The sequence below is a fragment of the Salvelinus sp. IW2-2015 genome, unplaced genomic scaffold (assembly GCF_002910315.2).
Source record: "Salvelinus sp. IW2-2015 unplaced genomic scaffold, ASM291031v2 Un_scaffold7959, whole genome shotgun sequence".
Taxonomy (NCBI): Eukaryota; Metazoa; Chordata; class Actinopteri; order Salmoniformes; family Salmonidae; genus Salvelinus; species Salvelinus sp. IW2-2015.
The window spans coordinates 1-10,361 of record NW_019949219.1 but is presented as its reverse complement, the minus strand read 5'-3'; the positions used below and the strand labels follow the sequence as shown (position 1 = coordinate 10,361).

The 10,361-nt window shown below is 44.3% G+C and overlaps 1 protein-coding gene across 1 annotated transcript; it reads left to right on the top strand.

Moving 5' to 3' along the window:
• Positions 1-3,868: 3,868 nt before the first annotated feature.
• Positions 3,869-4,546, top strand: LOC139027183 (octapeptide-repeat protein T2-like; the record flags this gene model as incomplete). Its single annotated transcript, XM_070442333.1, has 1 exon — positions 3,869-4,546. A coding segment is annotated over exon 1 (678 nt), but the record flags the coding sequence as incomplete, so codon positions are not given.
• Positions 4,547-10,361: the final 5,815 nt, after the last annotated feature.

Here is a 10,361-nt window from a genome sequence, read left to right as displayed (position 1 = left end):
TAATTGTGTTGCGTTCATGAACTGAAACAAAGCCGAGGAAAAAAAGTGTTTACCAAGTCACAGTGTTTTACCAAATCACAGTGTTTACCAAATCACGTGTTTACCAAGTCACAGTGTCTACCAAGTCACAAGTGTCTCCAAGTCACAGTGTACCAAGTCACAGTGTCTACCAAGTCACAGTGCTCTACCAGTCACAGTGTCTACCAAGTCACGTGTCTACCAAGTCACAGTGTTACCAAGTACAGTGTTACCAAGTCACAGTGTCTACCAAGTCACAGTGTTTACCAAGTCACAGTGTCTACCAAGTCCATGTTCTCAACAATGCACAGTCACAGTGTTTACCAAGTCACAGTGTCTACCATCACAGTGTTCCAAGTACAGTGCTCTACCAAGTCACAGTGTCTACCAAGTCAGTGTCTGCCAAGTCACAGATTCCGTTGAAAGGACTCTGCGTCCTTCCTCCCTGATCTACCTGACTAGTGGAGACGCCTTGCATAGCTTCATGGAGTACCACAACAAGTACAAAACACTGTCGTAGTAAACACCTCTCTAGCTCCATGCTGCTCACACTTATATACAGTCAGCCCCTAATGATGGGGTCCTGTCTGTCAGGGCAGAGCTGCTGATCCTCCGTTCAAACAACAAAGGAAAGTTATGGCATCGCATCAACGCACACACACACACACACAACACACACACACACACACACACACACACACCACACACACACACACACACACAACACACACCACACACACACACACGCGTTGTATTAGGTAGTTGTGGTGGAATTGTTAGATACTTGTTAGATATTTTTACATGTTTTAAATGTAACCTCTATTAACTAGGCAAGTCATATTACTGCACGGTCGAACTAGAAGCACAAGCATTTCGCTACAACTCGCAATAACATTTGCTAAACACGTGTATATGACCATAAAATTTTATTGTTTTTGATTAGTGGTAAGGAGTATTAGGTTAATTAGCATAGCAGTAGTATTAGTTTAGCATAGTATTAGTATTAGCAATAGCATTAGCATGACATGAGTATAGCAACAGTATTAGTATTAGCAATAGCATTAGCATGAGTATGAGTATTAGCAATAGTATGATTGTATTAACAATAGCATTAGCATGAGTATTAGCATAGTATTAGCAGTAGCATTAGCATGAGTATTAGCAATAGCATTAGCATGAGATATGAGTATTAGCAATTAGTATGAGTATTAGGCATAGCATTAGCATGAGTATTAGCAATAGTATTAGCAGTAGCATTAGCATGAGTATAAGTATTTAGTAAAATACAATATTAATTCGTATTAGTATTAGCATGCATTAGCAGAGATTAGCAATAGTATTAGCAATAGCAGTAGCATGAGTATGCGTTAGTAAATAGCAATAGCATTAGGTAATAGCAATAGTAATAGGAATATTATTATAACTATTATTATATTAGTAATAGTATAGTAATTAGAATTAGCATTAAAGAATAGCAATAGCAATAGTATTAGTAATATTATTGTATATTCATAGTATTAGTATAATAGTATTCACTATTAGACGCCATAGAAGATTCAGAGACTGGGACCGCTCGCGTGTTTCTCTATAGTCTCTTCTGTTCTACAACGCCGGAGCGGTTTTAACCCGCAGAGGAACGGAGTGAGGGTGTTTAACCCGCAGAGGAACGAGTGAGGTGTTTTAACCGCAGCAGGAACGGAGTGAGGGTGGTTTAACCCGCAGAGGAACGGAGGATGTGGTTTAACGCCGCAGAGAACGGCAGTGAGGGTGGTTTACCCGAGCTAGGAACGGAGTGGAGGGTTTTAACCGCAGGGAAACGGAGGTGAGGGTGTTTAACCCGCCAGAGGAACGGAGTGAGGGCTCGCGCTCTCCACCCGCAGAGGAACGGAAGTGAGGGTGGTTTAACCCGCAGCAGGGAACGAGATGAGGGTGGTTTAACCCGCAGAGGAACGGGGTGAGGGTGTTTTAACCCGCAGAGAACGGAATGGTGAGGGTGGTTTAACCCGCAGCAGAACGGAGTGAGGTGTTTACCCGCAGAGGAACGGAGTGAGGGTGTTTTAACCCGCAGAGGAACGCGAGTGAGGGTGGTTTAACCGCAGAGGAACGGTGAGGGTGGTTTAACCCGCAGCAGGAACGGAGTGAGGGTTGGTTTAACCCGCAGAGGAACGGAGTGAGGGTGGTTTAACCCGCAGAGAACGGACATAGTGAGGGTGGTTTAACCGGCAGAGGAACGGAGTGAGGGTGTTTTAACCCGCAGAGGAACGAGTGAGGTGTTTTTTAACCCGCAAGGACGGAGTGAGGGTGGCTTAACCGCAGAGGCAACGGAGTGAGGGTGGTTTAACCGAGAGTGAACGGAGTGAGGGTGGTTTAACCGCAGTAGGACGAGTGAGGGTGGTTTAACCCGCAGAGAACGTTGAGGAGGGTTTTTAAACCCGCAGAGGAACGAGTGAGGCTGGTTTAAACCGCCAGAGCAAACGGGATGAGGGTGGTTTTAACCCGCAGAGAACGGCACGATTAGTGAGGTGGGTTATAACCGCAGAGAACGGAGTGAGGGTGGTTTTAACCCGCAGAGGAACGGAAGCCGGCAGATTTTGAAAGTGAGGGGTGGTTTAACCGGCAGAAGGACGGAGTGAGGTGGTCTTTAACCGCAGGAGGAACGGAGTGACGCGGGTGGTTTAACCCGCAGAGGAACGGAGTGAGGGTGTTTTACAAAAAGGGATTCACGGCTCACTGGCTGGCCGGTCGGTCAGAGAGGTAGAAGATTTGTTTTTAGCACCTTTGTTTTTTCTGTTACAGGGCAGCCCCTTCACGTCCTCTTCTCCCCCCCACTGGGAGCCATAATGGCCCTAAATTAGTTAAAGCCCATTTCAGAAGTTCCCACTAAAAAAAAGAATGAAAAACAAAACGGCTGGACAACACATCACACTCTCTTCAAATAGGCCTGGCTGCATGAAACATGTGTTTTAAATAGGTCTCATGAAACATTATGTTTAAAATAGGCCTGGCTGCATGGAAACATTGTTTAAATAGGCCTGGCTTGCATTGAAAATGTAAAATGGCCTGGTTGCATGGAAACATGTTGTTTAAATAGGGCCCTGCGCTGCATGAAAACCATGTTGTTTAAATAGGGCCTGGCTGCATGAAACATGTGTAAAAATAGGGCCTGGCTTCGCATGAAACATGTGTTTAAATTTAGTTTCTTGGCTGCATGGAAAACATGTGTTACGGAGCTATTTTCATCTTTTTAAAAAAGGCAGAAGGGAGAAAAGGCGCCTTGCAGTTTTCTGTTAATATTCTTTTCAGAATATAAGCGTGTTTTGATTCTTAAAAACACTTGAAAAACATTTAAAGCGACTCACATGGGTGGCAGGAAGAGAGAGAGGAGAGAGAGAGGACAGAAGAGACAGAGAGACAGAGAGACAGAGAGACAGAGAGAGAGAGAGAGAGAGAAGAGAGGAGAGGGAGAGAGAGAGAGGAGAGTTGGGGGCAGGCGACAGCACATCAATCCATTAAACAACAACATAAAAAACACAGTATTACCCTGTTCCTGCTGCAGAATGTCACCTCTACATTGCCTTGCTGAAAGCGCTGGTAGAGAAGGGGAAGGAGAGGAGGTGAGGTGGAGTAGGAGAAGGAATAGGATTAATGAGGGGGAGAGGGGTAGCGGGCTTGTGTGGCTGCTCATTCGCCTTGCTGAATTCACACCGTCCCACAATAGAAACGCTCTATACCGCCATGTGTGACCCAAACACAGGCGGGAAGGTATTTCCTTTTAGTAGTAATCCTTCTGGACAACCTCCAGTCCCACCCTGCTGCCCCACCTGTGCCGAACAAGTTGAAATCTCGGATGATGGACGAGAGAGCGAGGATGAGAAGGAAGTCAGGAGGGAGGAGACCTCTGTCCTACTTCTTCCCCTATAAAGCCTTGCTTATGGACGAGGAAGAGGCAGGAGGAGAGAGGAAGGGCGGCGAGACGACCGAGAGAGGAGAGAGGAAAGAGAAGGAAGGCGGGAGACGAGCGAGGAGGAGGAGAGAAGGAAGCGGGGAGGAGGGAACCGACAGAGGAGAGAGGGAGACGAAGAAGGCGGAGGAGGGACGAGCAGGAAGAGGACGAGAAGGAAGCTGGAGAGAGACGAGGCAGCAGGAAGAAGACGAGAGAGAAGGAAGGCGGGAGGAGACCGAGCACGAGGAGAGAGGAGAGAAGGAAGCGGGAGCGAGACCGGCAGAGGAAAGAGGAGAAGAAGGAAGGCGGGAGGAGAACCGAGCAGAGGAGAGAAGGAGAGAAGGAAGGCGGAGAGACCGAGCGAGGGAGAGCGAGAGAAGGAATGCGGGAGGAGGGACCGAGCAGAGGAGAGAGAGAGAGAAGGAAGGCGGGAGGAGACCGAGCAGAGGAGAGAGAGGAAGAAGGAAGCGGGAGGCAGACCGAGCAGAGAAGAGACGGAAAAGGAAGGCGGGAGGAGGACGAGCAGAGGAGAAGGAGAGAAGGAAGGCGGCTGAGGACCGAGCAGAGGAAGAGAGGACGAGGAAGGTAGGGGGAGGAGACCGAGCTCAGAGAGAGAGCGAGAGAAGGAAGGGGGAGCGGAGACAGAGCAGAGGGAGAGGAGAGAAGGAAGCGAAGAGGAATGAGCAGAGGAAGAGAGGAGAAGGAAGGCGGGAGGAGACCGAGCAGGGAGAGAGAGAGACAGGGGCATGTGCTACCCAGCAGGAGAGTGACTTCCTGGGGAACGCAAAGCCAGACGAACCAAGCGGAACAAAGACCGTGTCTAGTCTAACCAGGCATGTCCACTCAAATAACTACTCTTCTTCAGCTCACACGCACCGTTTTGTACGATGCAGGGAGGGGTTTCCCACGTCTGGACATGTGGTCTTTCTATACTTTCTAAACATGGGGGTTGCCACTGTGGCAGGCCCTCGGGTTCCACCTTGTTGTTGTGTGTGTGTGTCGTGTGTGTCGTGTGTGTGTGTGATGTGTGTGTCGTGTGTCGTGATGAACTGGCTGATTGTGACTGTGTGTGTGTGGATGTGATGTGTGTGTGTGTTGTGTGTGATTGTATGTCCTCATCAAGGTTAGCTGTACAGACTGTGTGTGTGGTGTGTGTGTGTGTGTCATGTGTGTGTGTGTGTGTGTGTGCTGTGTGTGTGTGTGTTGTGTGTCTGTGTGTGTGTGTGCTGTGTGTGTGTGTGTGTGTTGTGTGTCTGAGCAGTTGTATAAAGCACAGGTGTACAGTTGAAGGGTTTGTTAGAGTTCAGTCTAGAATCACCACTTTATTTTAAGAATGTTGAAATGCATCAGATATTAGTTAGAGAGAATGTCTATCATTCAGCTTTTATTTTCTTCATCACATTCCCAGTAGGTCAGAAGTTTGAATCACACTCAATAGTATTTGTTAGCATTGCCTTGAATTGATTTAACTTGCGGTCAAACGTCTTTGGGTAGCCTTTCCACAAAGCTTCCCACAATAAGTTAGTACATTTTGGCCATCCTCCTCGGCCAGAGCTGGTGTAACTGAGGCAGCATTTTTAGGCCTCCCTTGCTCGCACACGGCTTTTCAGTTCTGACTGACTGGCCTGCACAGGGCCCTGGACCTCAAACCCCAGAAACACAATTTGGGATGATTGGAACTGACAACTGTGAGCCAGGCCTCAATCACCCAACACAGTGTCCGGCCTCACTACAATGCTTCTGTGGCTGAATGGAAGCAAGGTTCCCTGCAGCAATGTTCAGAATCTAGTGAAAGCCATTTCCACAGAAGAGTGGAGGTGTATAGCAGCAATGTCTCAACATCTTAGTGGAGAAGCCTTCCCAGAGAGTGGAGGCTGTATATGGCAGCAAAGTGGGAACAACTCCATTATAATCGCCCATGATTTTGGAACTGAGTATGTCGACGTTGAATGTGTTCATCATGCATTATCATGACCAACATGTCATGCTTCAAGCTTACTTTTCGGAATAAACCACCTAAATTTATTTACCTCAATAGCTGCAGAATTTCTTGTCAACAATAACTCAATTTTTCAATTATTGAATGCCAAAAGTCCCCATTGGGACCTAATGCTAAGGTATCAAGGTCGTAGAGCATTGTCATTGGGTACGAGAAGGTTGTGTTATTTTATACATATATTATAATTTGATAAATACATTTCCAATATTATTTGAAATATATTTATTTTATTTGACAATATCCTTACGGCAGATGTTTAAAAAAAAACGTTCTCAGTTTTACGTTTGCCGTCAGGAACAGTTGTGGCTGTCACGATCGCTCTTTAGGTTGAAAGAAGTGCGACCAAGCGCAGCGTTGATATGAATACATCTATCTTCTTAACTATCAACGAAGACGAAGACTGAAAGAACACTGACAAAAAACTATACAAAAATCAACAAACGCATCGTGAACGCTATTAACAAACTCGTCACCCACATTGCAAACATATAGACATAACAAAACAAAAGAAATAAGGTACCGGAAACTGTACGGTGCCTTTTCCCAAACAACCAATGTGAAAAACCAAAAACAGTACGTTCCCACAAACCAATGTAAACCAAAAAAACATACTGTTCCCAACAACCAATGTGAAACCAAAACATTACCTTCCCACAACCAATTGAAACAAAAAACATACCGTTCCCCACAACCATGTTGGAAAAACCAAAAAACATTACCCTTCCCACAACCAATGAAAACCAAAACATACCTATCCCACAACCAATGTGAAAACCAAAAACATTACGTTCCCATCAAACCAATGTTGAAACCAAAAACATTACGTCCCACAACAATGTGAAACCAAAAAACATACCTTTCCCACAACCAATGCTGAAACCAAAAACATACGTTCCCACTAAACCAATTGTGAAACCAAAACATTACTTCCCAAACCAATGTCGTGAAAACCAATAAACATACGTTCCACACCAATGTGAAACCAGAAAACTATACGTGTCCCACGAATCCAATGTGAAACCAAAAAGCATACGTTCCCACAACCAATGCTGAAACCAAAAACATACGTTCCATAACTTCCAGGAAGCAAATCAGCTTAGCTGGGTAGTCCGTCTATCTGTGGTCTGCTTCTGTTCAGTCAGTCAGTCCAGTTCAGTCCAGTCAGTTCAGTCTGTCAGTTCTGTCAGTCTCGTCAGTCTTTCTCTACCAGTTACCTGGCTACCTATCTGTCTGCTTCCGTCCTCGCCCATCCTGCTGATACATGATGGGTGGAGTTGGTTATGTAGGTATGACCTGCTTATTCTAGCACCACATGTCTGGCTAATGCCCAGGCTTGGACGCTCTATCCCTGGACGTCTCAGTCCTCTCCTTATCCAGGGGGACTGATTCCATGGGGGGGACTTCTTCCATTTCCTCTCCTATCTTCCAGACTGAATACCTATGGACTGGGTCTGCCAAGTCCTCTTTTCCTTATTCCAGGTGATCCATGAGTCCTCGAGATTCCCTCTCTTCCATTCTCTTAGGACTTGATCCAATGGGGGACGTCTTCCAGTTTTCCCTCTTCCTTATTTCCAGTCTGAATTCCATGGGACGTTCCGTCCTCTGTCCTTTCTTCAGCGATTTTTCAGGGATTGTTGAGGGAAACCCCCAAGGGGAGAAGCTTTTGAAAACCCAAAGTGCACTCAGCTTTTGGGAATTTTCTTCCCAAAGCCTTGGCGGAGGGGACCCGCAATCTTGGCATTTTCCCAGTTATTGAGTTTTTCTATATTAAAATTTTAAAGGGACCCAGATGGAGAATCACTTTCCTGGAAATTCTATTCCTCCAAAGCTAGGGAGTGGAGCATAAAGAACAAAAGGGGCTTATCATTTTACAGGCTAGGACTAGCAAAAGAAGCTTATCTCATACCAAGGCTAGGACCTAGAAAAGGGGCTTATTTTTTTTTTTTCCATTTCAGCTAGGATCAGAAAAAGCTTATTTCATACGCTATGACTAGACACAAGCTTTATATACAGCCTTAGACTAGAAAAGGCTTATCATTTACAGTAGGTAAAGAAAGCTTGATCATACAGCCTAGGATAGAAACGCTATTCATACAGTTAAAATAGAAAAAGCTTATCATCATGGCCTAGCAGTAGAAAAGGCTTATCATACAGGCTAGGATAGAAAAGCTTATCATAGAGCATGGGGGTGATGAGTTAATCTCGGCACCCACAACCGAAATATTTGCGATGGGCTGGCCGGAGACAGCTAAACATTTTCAATGTTTCATCTGTCGAAAGAGAACATAAGAAGTAATCTCCAATACACAATTTCACATTAGAATGATCACAAACTGCAGGGGATGCTATGCTGTAAAAGTTGATTAAGGCCCCATGTTATAAGATTAAAGCTAGCTCCCGCTGCACCAAGAACAAACTCAAATCAAAATCAAATAATTTGCTGTGGTAAACAACGGGTGTAGACTAAAGGGAAAATGCTTGGCTAAACAACATGGTGTTGATTACACTGGAAATGCTGGTAAACACACAGGATAGACTAACAGAAATGCATGGTAAACAACAGGTGTTGCATTACTGGGAAATGCTTGTGTAACAAACTGGGTGTTAGACTAACATAGAAATGCTTGTAAACAACAGTGTTGATAACTGGGAAATGCCTGGTAAACAAAGTGTAGAACTAACATGGGAAATGCACTGGTAAACAACAGGGTTGTAGATAACAGGGAAATCTCTCTCTTTTTCTGTCCTCGTTCCATATAGGATCTAGTGTCGTCTGTCCTTTTGAAACAGTCTACAGTTCGTCTGTATAGCCGTCTCTGCAGACAGAACTTTGTATGTTGCATTTTTTAAAATTTTATATATTTTTTTTATGCAGACCGTTTGGGAAAGCAGGATGCATGACAAAGATGCATTTCTGTCAAAGAGAATTCACTCCAAATAAAAGTTTATTTTCTCACGTGCGCCGAATACAACAGGTGTAGACCTTACAGTGAAATGCTTAACCAATAGTGCAAAAAAGGTATTAGGTGAACAATAGGTAAGTAAAGAAATAAAACAACAGTAAAAAGACAGGCTATATACAGTAGCGAGGCTATATACAGTAGCGAGGCTACATAAGGACACCGGTTAGTCAGACTGATTGAGGTAGTATGTACATGTAGAGAGATGTAGAGAGACACATGTAGAGAGACACCCAGCAATGTACTGTACCAAACAGGATAATGCCCAAAGCAGGATAATGCCCAAGGCAGGATAATGCCCAAGGCAAGATAATGCCAATCAGGCTGATTGAGGTAGTATGTACATGTAGAGGGTAGAGGGTTTTAATGTCACTAAGATGTCGTTCTGCGTGAGAGGGAGTTCAGTTCCTTCAACTAAAAGGTAGAGTGGTTCTCTGGAAGCTGATAGGTGGATAGAATAGAGTGGTTCTCTGGAAGCTGATAGGTGGATAGAATAGAGTGGTTCTCTGGAAGCTGATAGGTGGATAGAATAGAATAGAGTGGTTCTCTGGAAGCTGATAGGTGGATAGAATAGAATAGAGTGGTTCTCTGGAAGCTGATAGGTGGGTTACAGTAGAATAGAGTGGTTCTCTGGAAGCTGATAGGTGGGTTACAGTAGAATAGAGTGGTTCTCTGGAAGCTGATAGGTGGGTTACAGTAGAATAGAATCGTTCCACCATGGTTCATGTACCTTGACAAACGCCTTATAGAAGTCATTGCCCGATAGGTTTTAATTTAATGTGGCTTCTTTGGATAGGTTTTAGTTTTTGTATTTGACAGATTGTGAAACGATGATCACCCAGTAGACATAGTGGAAGTATAGGGGTTATTTTACAGACACAGTGATGAATCAAATCAGAGTTGAACAAAAAGTTACCAGAGTTAAAATGTAGGGTCATCGAGGTACCCTGCGGAGTTGGAACTTGTGCTAAATGGCAACACRAAGTTTAATCCCCCCGACAACAATCATCATCATTGTACTGCTTTGTATCCAAGGTGGAAGTACATTCAATACAAGTGAACAGTTGTTGCCATTGTTTTGTCTCAAAAAAGGGTTCCCAGGGATTGTATGGAAAACACGTTCCTTTAGGTTCATTGCGGTTCACTTGGTCTGTGTGTATGAATTACATTTGGATTTAACAGGGAGTTGGGCAGAAAAAAATGGTTTACTTTGTCCCTTCATAGTGTATTTCCCTCAAGGCAGTGGCTGCTACATGTTGAATTCTGTTTTAATGTTTCATGTTGAATTCTGTTTTAATGTTTCATGTTGAATTCTGTTTGAATGTTTCATGTTGAATTCTGTTTTCATGTTTCATGTTGAATTCTGTTTTCATGTTTCATGTTGAATTCTGTTTTCATGTTTCATGTTGAATTCTGTTTTCATGTTTCATGTTGAATTCTG